Source organism: Amphiura filiformis, chromosome 4, assembly GCF_039555335.1.
Source record: "Amphiura filiformis chromosome 4, Afil_fr2py, whole genome shotgun sequence".
NCBI lineage: Eukaryota > Metazoa > Echinodermata > Ophiuroidea > Amphilepidida > Amphiuridae > Amphiura > Amphiura filiformis.
Genome location: NC_092631.1, coordinates 2,054,096 through 2,066,870, shown reverse-complemented (window position 1 = coordinate 2,066,870; position 12,775 = coordinate 2,054,096). Strand labels below are relative to the sequence as shown.

The following is a 12,775-nucleotide window of genomic DNA, read 5'->3' as shown; positions in this document are numbered from 1 at the left end:
TCTATAGTGGATAGTAAGTTCGAAGCATCTGACAAGTATAAGTAAGTTTTATCTTAACCTGATAGAGACTATTTTAAACAAATAGAACTTCTATCTTCAGTAGATAGCTAAAGTTTGTTTGGAAAACATAAGACTCATAACACCGTGTACTGATATAGAATGGTATGCACACAGTTGGCGCAATGCTTAGGCTTGTTATGTGTTGCATAATGCGTGACTGGCGCACGCTTATGTGACTTTACACAAGTGTGAATTGGGACTGTATTAACGCACACAGTAACAAAAGCCTTATATAAGCCGAACAAACTTTAATGACTGCAAATACAAAACAGGCCACATTATATCTGACCTCCTTGTAAATACAGCCTGTTTTTGTTTTACGTTGAGAGTATATTTAAAGATACTGTGGTTGTACTTTGAAAGCAATGTGAGCAAGTTTAAAAGTCCTTTTCAGTCTACCTGCTATGTTATTTACATGTAGCACAAAAACACCTGTCATCCAAGTCTAAAGACAGTACCTGCTATGTTATTAATCTACAGATACTGCATTTTACTTTGGGACTTAGTGTGTAAGAGTAAAATGTAAATGTATAGAATAATAAGTTGAAGTGTGTGGGAAGTGTAAACATAAAATAAGCTTTGTCATACATATCCTCAGTTCAGTAGTAGCTATATAAGAGTTTCAGAAGTGATTATATTGTAAGCTAGCATTTACATATTTGGAATAACTGCCATCTTCAGTATTCTAAGTGCTATATCTTATAGATAGCAAGTATTGCTGCAAAAAGTTTAAGCAGTAGATAGCAAGTATTCTCAGTAAATGTTATCGTCAGTAGATAGCTATTATTCAGAGTTCAAGTGCTATCTTCAGTAGATAGCAAGTATTCTAAGTGCTATCTGCGGTAGATAAGATTAGCAAAGTATTGCTTAAACATTTCCATCTTCAGTAAGTATTGAAAGTAATAAGTATTATCTTCAGTAGATAGCAGTATTCTAAGGAAATGCTATCCTCAGTAGATAGCTAGGATTCTGAGTAAATGCTATCTTCAGTAGATAGCAAGTATTCTAAGTAAATGCTATCCTCAGTTGATAGCTAGTATTCCAAGTAAAAGCTATCTTCAGTAAGTAGCAAGTACTCTGAGTAAATGCTATCTTCAGTAGATAGCAAGTATTCTAAGTAAATGCTATCTTCAGTAGATAGCAAGTATTCTAAGTAAATGCTATCTTCAGTAGATAGCTAGGATTCTGAGTAAATGCTATCTTCAGTAGATAGCAAGTATTCTAAGTAAATGCTATCCTCAGTAGATAGCTAGGATGTCCTCTATACACACACCTGTACCATAGTCAGACAAAAGAGTAAACATAGGGTTAGACCAAGACAAAAAGCATCAAAAAGAGCTGTGTCAATAACTGACCAGCAAGCAAATCCACCAAGGGCCAAAAAGAGCACCACCAAGAGAGGAGTCACACATATAAAAAGCTGTGACCTAACACCATGATATATATCGAGTACAGACAATTTACCTACATCCATCTTTACAACATTTCCCTATACACACACTTGTATCTGTCTTTTCACTCCAGGCTTGTAATCCAAACACTGGTTTTGTCCGAGCAAGCTTATACAAGTGGAATTATCGTAACCATATTTTGCTTAAAATCTCAAGAGAAATTACAGACAAAACGGATGTGCTGAGTACTGTGGTTTTGTGGGCTTTTAGTCTTATATGACCTGATGATAGTCATGCTAGTTATAAAATACTGTACCTCGTGTGTACACTATGCTTGTTCTCGTTTGTATGATTATCTGGACCTTTGGGAAACCGATACTATTTAAAGAGCATTTGGAACAAAAATGGATTACATTTAAGCAGTTTTCACTGTACATATAGGTTTCAGAGGTGTTCAGCTATTATCTTTACACAGTCTTTATTATAAGTACATTTTTATTTTCTACTTATTATTTTAAACAGTCTTTGAATTTGGCAACTACTTTAAAACATGTCTAATTAAGCCACTGATGTTAGATGAGGTTCATCTCTTCCAGATATCATCCACACACTCCAATATGGAATTCAACTCTAAATTCTACACTAACATTTCATTCTTGTTTTTAGTAAGAATTCCTAAATTGCCATCATTCATAATGTGGAAATTTCCTCTTTCCAGAGTAAAAATATAGTAACTAAAAGAGGGGCAGTGACTTGACTGCCCCTCTTTTGACTTGACTTGAAATAATATAATGTAGCCAATTACATTATCTGCCAAACAGCTGACAGGTAGTTATATCTTTGCTAAGATGTACATTTCAGACAACTTCCTTTTATTTTCCTTCAAGTCTTGAATACATCAATTTGATAATTTGACACCCCCCACAAAAATATAAAATGCTTACCAAACCTTTATATCAGCAATATCAAAATATACACACTACATACTTTTCCCAATTTTCATTTCCACCATATGCCACGCGTCTCATTCCCAAAATAAATTCACAAAAAACCCGTAAATTATTCAAAAAGGACAACAAAAAAGGTGTGTGTTATTCTCCTCAGTATCACTGTCGGATTAGAATTTCATCATTCTTGTCTACAAAAGTACAGACGTGTGTATTTAGGTTCACATTTCACATCCATGTAAGCCGAGCAATTCACGACAACCCAAAAATACGAACAGGGCCTGCTCCCACGAAACCCGGATCAAGTCGGGAAATTATGATTTGGAGAGATGTCCTCATCTTTTGTCCTTCAAAATTACATCTTTAGCTTTAAAAATTCTTTGTTTTCTATTAATGTGTGGCATGACTGTATCTTAATGCTCTGCGTGCTAGCCATGCGCTTCGACAGAAAAGTTGAAATTTTGAAATATTTTCTCAAAATATCAAGAGCTATCTTAAGAACTACTGAACCAATACTAGGCTTATTTGCACTCATTTTAATGCATTTTTCATGCTGATTTCAAATATGGTCATGAAAATTTAAATTTCTGAAATGTTTGAATTTTTAAAAAAATTTAAAACATGTCCAGAGAGTTAAATAAATCCTTGGCGACTTTGTCCGGGTTTTGTGGTAGCAAGTCTCAATTATGGTTCATATTTCAACCTACAACATCAGACAACTCATGTACCAGACAAAAAAAATGAAATGCATAAAATGAAAGCGATCTGGGCAAATCTCTTTGATATATCAATTGGTGCAAAAACGTTTACGATAAGGTTACCAATTACAGGAATTGGCTGTTGAACCGTCGTATCGTCTTTTCTCACAATCAAATCTGATGTGACAGACCCGCTAAAATACAGCGTTGTGTCCCCGAGCGACAAATGGCATAGAAGCTTACACTGAGACATGGAAATCTGCTATCCACCGACATCATGTTCTGTAAAGTGTAAACTATGCGGCAGGGATTTTTTTTTCCACTTCATGGTTTTAGGGTGGGTCGTTTGGTGTTTTTCAGCCGATAGCCATAGCACAGATTTATACTAGCATGTTGTCAAATTTGGTTAGTTGAATTGGTGTATAGTTAATGTGTAGAAGGGGAATGGGACTGAAAAACCTCAAACCTATTTAAGGCATTGAAATAGGTTTTATGCCATTACCTGACCAAACCAGACAAGCCTCCTAAATATATTTCTCCCGTATTACAGTATTTCACCAAATTAGCACTTACCAGTGTACTTACTGAATTCAAATCTAGAAGGTACTTTTATAATGTACTGTGCTCAAAAGTCAAAGTGGACACTTATCAAGTTTGAACTTGCACTACAGAATTGGCAAACATATGTTACATCAATGGAAACGCAATGTCCATGTGTTTTCCAAAGATTTAATCAACAACTTTGTACCAAATTGTTTACCATGTTTACTGTGATCATGTTTTCATAGAAACTCAATGAATTAAGTCTGCAGGTGGAGTCTGGAGATGACGCTATTCGAAAGAAGTATTAAAAATTCAAAACTGCAGTACAATTCTGTTTACATTTAACATATAAAATCCCCAAATGGTTAATATCTAACTAGAGTATCTGAAATAAAGTTCAGACAGCAATTTTTTGAAAAGGAAGTTTTGATATAATTATCTCTTCATTATTCAACAAAGCTATCTAATCTTATAATTTCAATCTAACAAACTTGTCTACGCTTTGTCTATCATTCTCAATTTGAAAACCATACACTTTATACCAGTAATATCTGTCTTCAATATTAGGCTATTCCAGCTGAAACCCATACACCCCCTGTGGAAGACATGACCTTAATCTTCCACACAGGGAGTGTGAATTTTTAAATGGGTTTACCTGAATGGCTGACTCCATTTGAAATCTACACCCCCATGTGGGAGATTAAGGTCATGTCTTCCATAGGGGTGTATGGATTTCAATTGGAATAGCCCCTCATAATTCTTGTATCACTACCTCTACTCTCGCATACACACACCCAGCTAACATTATAGCTGTCGTGCAATTTCCTCTCCCCCACTAAAAAAAATCAATTCATGTTTCTCCCTATTTCTGCCTCGATCGTCTCCATTCCCGGCGACGAGAACATTTCCGCAATTTAGCAGGAATGGCAACTTGTTATTGTATTGAATACTCTTATCTTAATGTTAGAAATTTACATGTGGTAATTTTTACCACTTCAACCATTTGAAACAAGGATTAATTTTTTTTAATTTGAGGCAATTTTAGATTTGGTTTACAAGCTTAGAATAACATTTTCTGTGCATTCTTCATTTCAGTCATATGGAAGGGAGTAAAAAGTGCAAAAATAAGCACTTAGTAAAAAAAATCCCACTTTTGAAGCAGTTGTACAATGGTTACATCACTGATATAGATAAAACGATACAGAGAAATCAATGGTATGGTTTTTTTGCTTGGATCTTGAAAAGGCACTGAGAATTCATTGGGTTCGGCATTTTGAGGGTACGCATATGTCCAAAGCATTGACTATCACTGCAAATATGATGAATCAAGTTCTAACAGTCATATATATTGACATTCACTATATTACTGAGTTGAGTAAGCTTTTACAAATTCCAAGGGGGCTTTGTTATATATCATAAATATACACAAAAATGGTTTTTTTTAATATAAATTAGTCATATACCATTCTATGCTAATTTTGCATTCTACTTCAAGCTTTTGTTGTAATGTTAGAAACAAAGTATCTCCTTCCATCTTCAGACTAAACTTCTACTCTAAATAACAATTTGCTCAGTGCCAGAAGTGGGTAAGTGCAATAGCTGCCGTGTAACTATTTGGCAATTAACACAGAATATTGTACTTATCTACATACGGCTGCTTCACATGGCAGCTATTGCACTTACCCACTTCTGGCACTGAGCAGTCGATAAGCCATGGATTTATAAAGCGCATTTTTGACCAACAGCAGTTTCAGTAAGGCACCATGATTTAACTTGGCACCATTTGATCAATTAATGTACTCATTTTCAATGTTGCATGACTTGTTTCATATAATTTTCTTAAAATCTATCTCATCAAATCACTTCAAATTTGTCATCTCAAAATGAGATGATTAAATTATGTATTCTATTTGCATTAACTAATACCCAGTGCGTCATGCATCATTAATTGTTTCTAATTTCTTTTTGTCTGGTGCCAGATGGATGAGTGACTCTAAAACCTGCTCAACCTGACTATTGCATTTGATCTAATATGCACCACTCCCTAAATAGCACCACCTTTCTATGTACAAGTATGTACAATAAAACATTAACTTTGGATATCTAGTATTTAGAGTAAATGTTATCTTCAGTAGATAGCTAAGTATCCTGAGTAAGTGCTGTCTTCAGTAGATAGCTAGTATTGAGTGTGCATCTTCAGTAGATAACAAGTAATCTGGGTATATGTGCTATTTTCATTAGATAGCAAAGTATGGTAATTGCTATCATCAGTAGATAGCAAATACCCTGAGTAAATGCTATCTTCAGTATACAGCTAGTATTGTGAGTATGTGTTATCTTCAGTAGATTAACTTAGATTAGATTCACTATGCATACATATTTGCAACTGAATTTATCTTCAGTGATTTAGAACAAAATTTAAGACAAGTATTGGGTTCATGTAAGATACTTTTAAGTCACCACTACAACAAGTTTATTTATGCTTAGGTAATACCACATATCTATCTAGCCATTTTGTTCTATAAAATCAAACCAAACCACTCTGCTTCAATATCTACTCCATGATCAATGGTGATCCTAATTAAAACAGTGCTCATAAGAATAGAATTATTTATCCATCATATTTTACAGATAGGATTCATGTGTTGGCATCCATGACCTCAGACTGTACTTCTTTGCTGGCACACAACATGTGTTTGGCTCTAAACATGTCTGACATGATAATGTGTGTGCTAAATGTTTTAAATGTTTATGTCTACGCTGGAATCCAGATACAAACAACAGTCTGCTTGAGGAGCTTAAAGGGGGATGGCCCGATTTTATAATTATGTGTTTTTCCTATCTTACATAAAGGCCTACACAATCCAATTCCAAATATTTAGTAAAACTGGTCCAGCGGTTTCGACACAAGACCATATGTCATGGGTGGTATACCAAAATAGGGGATGAGGCAACCACCTTTTTGTTCATGTAACAATATCTCTGGCCCAAAATTTTACTGCAGTTACGAGGAAAATATGAGCTTTCTGCATATGCCAATATCTCAATTTTGATGGAGTAAAGTGGGAAATGAGTACGTTTACCAACCTTTAAAGAATAGTTTGTTTTAAAGAGGAAGACCCACCAGAGCAGTTCTTCTGGGGTGAACCAAACCTGCCTGGTTATCAAATTTATCAGTGACAAGATTATCTCTGAATTTGTCAGGTGTTAATTGATACAATTACATTAAAATATCAATTAGCAATACCCTTGCCACTGATTAATTTGATAACCAGGCAGGTTTGGTTCACCCCAGAAGAACTGCTCTGGTGGGGCTTCCTCTCCAAGCTTAAACAAATCAAAGCACAGAATTCTTATTAATTAAGGAGAGAAAGGGCATTGTTTGCAGACCTGTCAGATATTGTGACATGTTCATAATTTTCATAAATAAACTCTAGCTTAATATGATATCATCCTTCAACAGCCAAGTATTTTTCAACTTTGCTTAATAAACACTTAAAAGTGTATTATTTTGTTTGTTTGGGCATTTTTTTAGGTTTTATTATTTGTGTGTGGGTGTGCAAGGGTTCACAAATAGACACAGAGTAGCCTGAAGACCAGTGCTGCATATCAAAAACAAACAGGGACAATAGGGCTCTTGCATTATGGCACGTATGCATCAGACAAATATCCGTCCGCAACTTCTGATATGACCAGCCCACATTAAAAACATGCTGCTCTTTTTCATATGATCTCGTATGAAAAAGAACAGCACGTTTTATAGACATGTTTAAGTAACTATTCTTTTGGTTTCATTGATGCCTGCTTACCGGTACGTAAGAAGAATGTGACTGTGGCTCTGGTCTCTTAATGCGTTGCTGGGAAAATCTTTTTGAAACTGCCAATAATTTTCAAATCGCTGTCTGCCAGGCCATTAAGCCATTAATTCACAATTACTAAGCCATGATCAGACGGGCGCTTACCTCAATGTTAATATACCCCTGTAGTCATAAAAATAATCCATCTCACACAATCAGACATCCACATAAGATGTCCATGGTAAGTTACCACAACGCCAGTCCATGTTAAGATAGAGAGGAACACTAATTGAACCCCCATTAAAATATACCGGAAAGACGCCTTATTTAGGCATTATTTAACTAATTTTAAGCATGATGTACAGAACTTATAGTAAAAATTTCATTTGAATAAACAAAGCTGCCAACAGCTTCATACGATCCCACCGCGATCGCATCTGTGCGTATTTAAAAAATACAATGTGAACACACAACCTTGGATACTATGAAAATACTAACCAATCACAAGTGAGTTGACATGGTTGGATTCACTTCCACGTCATGCATACGCGGGTGTTCATCGCATAAGTGTGCGCGGACGATCATCAAGCTGTTGGCAACTGTGTTCATTCAAATGAAATTTCCACTACAGTACTTTTGAAACCTAATACTGTTAAAATTTGCGCAAAAACTTTTTTCTCACAATACTTCATGTAGATACTTTTCAGAACCAAAAAATGTCAAAATTGAGTATACGTAAAGGATATAAGATCACCAAGGTCACAGAAAGTTACAGGTACGTGTCCGGACAGCATTTACCACAGACTGGGTATGTGTCCCCAGGGCACTTACCAAAGATTGCACTGGCTCAGTGCTGGATGTGATGTGATAAACCATGCCTGGCAATAATCAATTGAATAATCAATCAATCATGTGCGTGACTATTCAAGGGCATCGTGATCGGAGGAACTGAGCCGGTTCTAACCGAAGACTGACGCTTCTTGAGGACAAGATACATAAAAGAATTCTTTGAAGTAGTTGCTCCATGATAAGCTTAGTGATAGTGATCACGGAGCACATTTTCATGCAGGCTACCACAATCTTAACTCCAAGAGTTAACTTTGCCATTGACTTACCACGGAACCATCTGAACACAGCTTGAGACTTTCGTGGAACACAACTCAGTGCTTTGCATCATCAAGTAATACAATAACCTTGAAGTGATGAGTGAAAAAGTGGTTCTCCCCTCAAACTCTACCAACTACAAACTCAACTAATAATTTGAAAAGAAAAAATTTTCACAGGACAAATTTTTTTCACATTTCTTTGTAGCAGACTATCCCTTGCCTCTAATTTCACATCATAGTGTTTCTTTATATACAAATGATAAGCTATGTGTACTTGACCGAATATCTGAGAAGTACATCAGTGTCCCAAAGTTTTAGGCGATGCAAAAATTTTCTGGGTACAAATCTGTGCATCACTCCATCGAGCATCAAGAGCTGATCAGGTTTGATTAAAAGTAATTGGCCTAGTAGACAAAGTAATGTTGAGCTCATTTACTCCATATCCTTACCTCAAAAGAAGACACCGCCAATGTGGAGAGGCCGTCTACGTATGGTCCATAAATCTTGTGTTCCCTCACTCTCAGCGGTTGCTTGCTTCTGTACGACAGATAAAAAGGTTTTTTAAAGAAACACTGATTATTGATAGGCAGCTAAGTGGTAATTACTTTGGTGGAGTTGGTTTGGAAATGATTACATTACACCACGGTTGGTGCAAGTAAAGTGGCAGGAGCTGCATTGACCACCTCAATCTTTACAGTAAGTTTTTATGTTTTTCTTTATAAAATGCTTACTATATTTGGCAAATAAATATGTTTCTGCCACCGCAGATTTCCAGGAGCCCACACCCACACACATATTGACTTTGATACAATGCTGCATTAAGTCTGATTCTAACTCCACATCGCAGTGCGATGCAATGCTGCAATGCTATAAAAACTGAAATCTGAGCCAGGTTTTTACGAACTTGGCAGTAAAAATTCTCATCGCGCGGTAGAAATTTCGGTCTGCGATAGAGTTGGATTTTGTTTTGGATTTTGTTCAACTTTATAGTATCATGCTGCGATATCGCAGCCTCGCACACTTGTGATTGGCTGCTGGAAAATCAAGGTCGGCAGAATGACCATAAAAAGAGATGCAGACATCACATGCTTTTAAAACCTCGCAGCATCGCGCGATGAAATTAAAATGTACATTTTAATTTCATGCGATGCTGCAAGGTTTTAAAAGCATCGCAGCATCGCATCGCGCTGGGATGTGGAGTAAGAATCAGACTTTACACTAAATAGTTAGATAGAGAGAGTATGTACATGTCCTCATAATGTTTTTTGAACACATGACAAACATTGCATTTTAGGTTTCTGCTGTGATTTTCGGTTCTACGTTGCCATTTTCAAATTATCAGTTCTGGGCTGTAGTTTTCCATGCAAATGTTTAGCTTTAATCAGGTCGTTGTTCTTCTTCTTGACCATTTGTAGCTTCGAAAAAGTTGCCGCTGGAGCAACGCATGCAAAGAGATTGACAGGCGAGGAACAACACAATGGCAAGAAGTATAACTGTAACTATAACAACAACAATAATCTTATCATCGACAGCAACATCAATGGTTAATCACAATGGCTGAAATGGCCTAATCCACTATTCTCAAATGGCATGACCCCTTTTGTGAAATGGGCAGACCTGTCACTAAGATTCAATACATGCTCATCTATTAGGCGCACAGTTCTTTAACCCCAATACATTTGTATATTTATTGAATGACCTTTGAAAATTTGAGTACGAAAACTCATACTCTGCAACTTAGTTCAAATTTTGCACTTCGGTTGTTTAATTGAGGTTACTGAACTATGCCACTGGGATGAGGACATTGTGGTCCATAGTGTGTTTAAGCATGTGTAGTACCTCTATCAGGAAAGAAACCACTTGGGGAATGATCTTGTATATTTGTTTGAACTATAACAACAAATTTTTGGTGTTATTCTGTACATCTTGGGTCCTAACTGATTTGTTACAGAAATAACATGAGATTGAGAAAATGACCAATGACCATGTGCCAAGTTTCTGTATTTCAGAACATCCTTTCACTTGGATGGAGGGGAGATTTAAGACAAACCATTAAATATGCATGAGCTTACTGGAATAAGGTTAGCAACTATTTTAAACAGTTGCGATTTGGTAGTTCACAGCATCTTGCAAATGGTATTGAGCTTTGGCATAAATTGGACTATTCCAGATATTATCCACACACCCCCCAAAGATGACACTGGGATTTCCCACTCCTTTTCTTCTCAATATTGCATGGGAATTAGCGAGTGTGTAGAAGAATTCAAATAACACAGATATACTTATGTAGGTCATGTGGACCTTTAATTATGTTGTAAAGAGGGCTGAAACAACAACACTTTTGTAAAACATACATAACTCATTCACAACAATAAATCAAGCAAGTTTTCAAAGTTTATTTGTAGAATTAACTTTTGCAAAACATCAAAGTGTTATTTTTCAATAATAGATTGCTTTAGATAAGGCCAAAAAAAAATAATTGTTTGTTTGTCCTCCACAGCTTTGAAAGAGGTCGTGCGATTTTTTTTTTTTTTTTAGATTTTTTTTTTTTTAAATTTTTTTTTTCGGATTTGGTGTATTTCTGGACCTTGCTAGAGCTAAATGCTACAATCATTCATGGTGACTTAAAAACCCAACATTTTGTTTCTTTAATATGCAGTTAAAGTTATAATTTGTGTTCATGTCATAGTCTTTTAATGATTTGGTGGGCTTTTTTATTTTCAACCATAAAAGATCTTAGCATTTAGCTCTAGCTAGGTCCAGAGATACTCCAAAATCTGGAAAAAAAAATTGAATTTTACTTATTTTTATTTAATAAAAAAAATTTTAAAAAAAAATATTGGTCAGGCCTTCATCTGAGGAGCGGGCGGTGGAGGACAAACAAACAACTTTTTTTTTTTTTGCCTAATGAAAAGCAATTTTTTTTGGCTGCTTCGACCAACAATACCTCATCTACCCTTAAACCTTCAATCAGCTTTTAATTGCAATTTGGAAAATAGCAACTTTGCAATAAAATCACCATCAAACTTTGAATCTTAACCGGAGCTCTTAATCATGACCATAATAAACATTAAACGCAACATTAACATTAACACCACTACTAAAGTCTCTCATATGGTGAACCTCACTATACAAGATCTTGCCACTGCATCGTATCTTTAAGTTCACCCCTACTCCAAACCACACATAAGATGACACGATGAGTTGATACCCTATAGACATGTATCAATAACACTACAATTGCAATATATACGTAGGCACTATCTCAATGTCATAGCTATCAATTACTACACACATCCTGTCTTCTTCTATGTCTACCTCTCTATCATATGCCTTTCTTATTTACGCTACAGCAGCAGTGGTTTAATCAACTTTTACTTGCGTATGTTTTGCTTCTAAGAATAACAGGCAAACAAAATCAAGGACAGTTTTGCTGCTTTTCGTAATATTCAAAATAAGCGTGTTTTTTAAGTGAAAATTAAGGAATCTATGTTTTCTTGCCATCTACAAGGATTTTCAAAATCCAGTGTTATATACTGTGCTCCAACAATGTGAATGTATGCCATCTTGTGCTGTATGCTAGCATTGATTGGCTTGGATCATGCATAGTCAAACAAATCATGATAATTCCTGAACATTCATGAGATGATTGTATAAAAAGGGCAGACACAAGTTACTTGCATTTCGTTCAGCATTCACAGTGTTTTAAGTTCTCTAACTTGAAGGTTTTTAATGAGGTTTCAGTGGTATTTGGTTCAGGTAAAGCCTCTAATCCAGGCCTTCTCAACTGGCGGCGCGCGCGCCACTTGTGGCGCTTGGAGTCAGACGAAGTGGCGCACAAGGTGGCGCACGGTAATTTTAATATTATTTTTCACATAAATCTTGAACAAAAAAAGGGTGAAAATACCCAATCTGGGCCTTTTAATAACCTTAAAATCCAGGAACACCCGGGGGCGCTGCCCCCTGGACCCCCATAAAGCTTCACCACTACACCGTACCCACTATGCACCCGCTCTACTCACAAAGTGCTCAGGCTCCCTTAACATGTTAGCACTTCATGATTACTGAAATTCTCCAGTTGGCACTTCATATAAACTAGTTGAGAAGGCCTGCTCTAATCCCAACCGTGCCCATGGGTTTTTTTTTTTGCTATCGGAAGGGAAAGAAACGAAAAAAGGAGAGAAGAACAAATAAGTCATGGTACCCCCAGGATTCGAACCTCAGACCCCTCTC

At 36.1% G+C, this 12,775-nt stretch overlaps 1 protein-coding gene across 1 annotated transcript in view; it reads right to left on the bottom strand.

Moving 5' to 3' along the window:
* The window catches only part of LOC140150454 (kinesin-like protein KIF13A), a 256,905-nt gene that overhangs the window by 124,616 nt on the left and 119,514 nt on the right, over positions 1-12,775 (bottom strand). Inside the window, exon 5 of the mRNA XM_072172473.1 lies at positions 8,992-9,079. Coding sequence (XP_072028574.1) covers positions 8,992-9,079 — 88 coding nt within the window. The remainder of the gene's footprint in view (positions 1-8,991; positions 9,080-12,775) is intronic.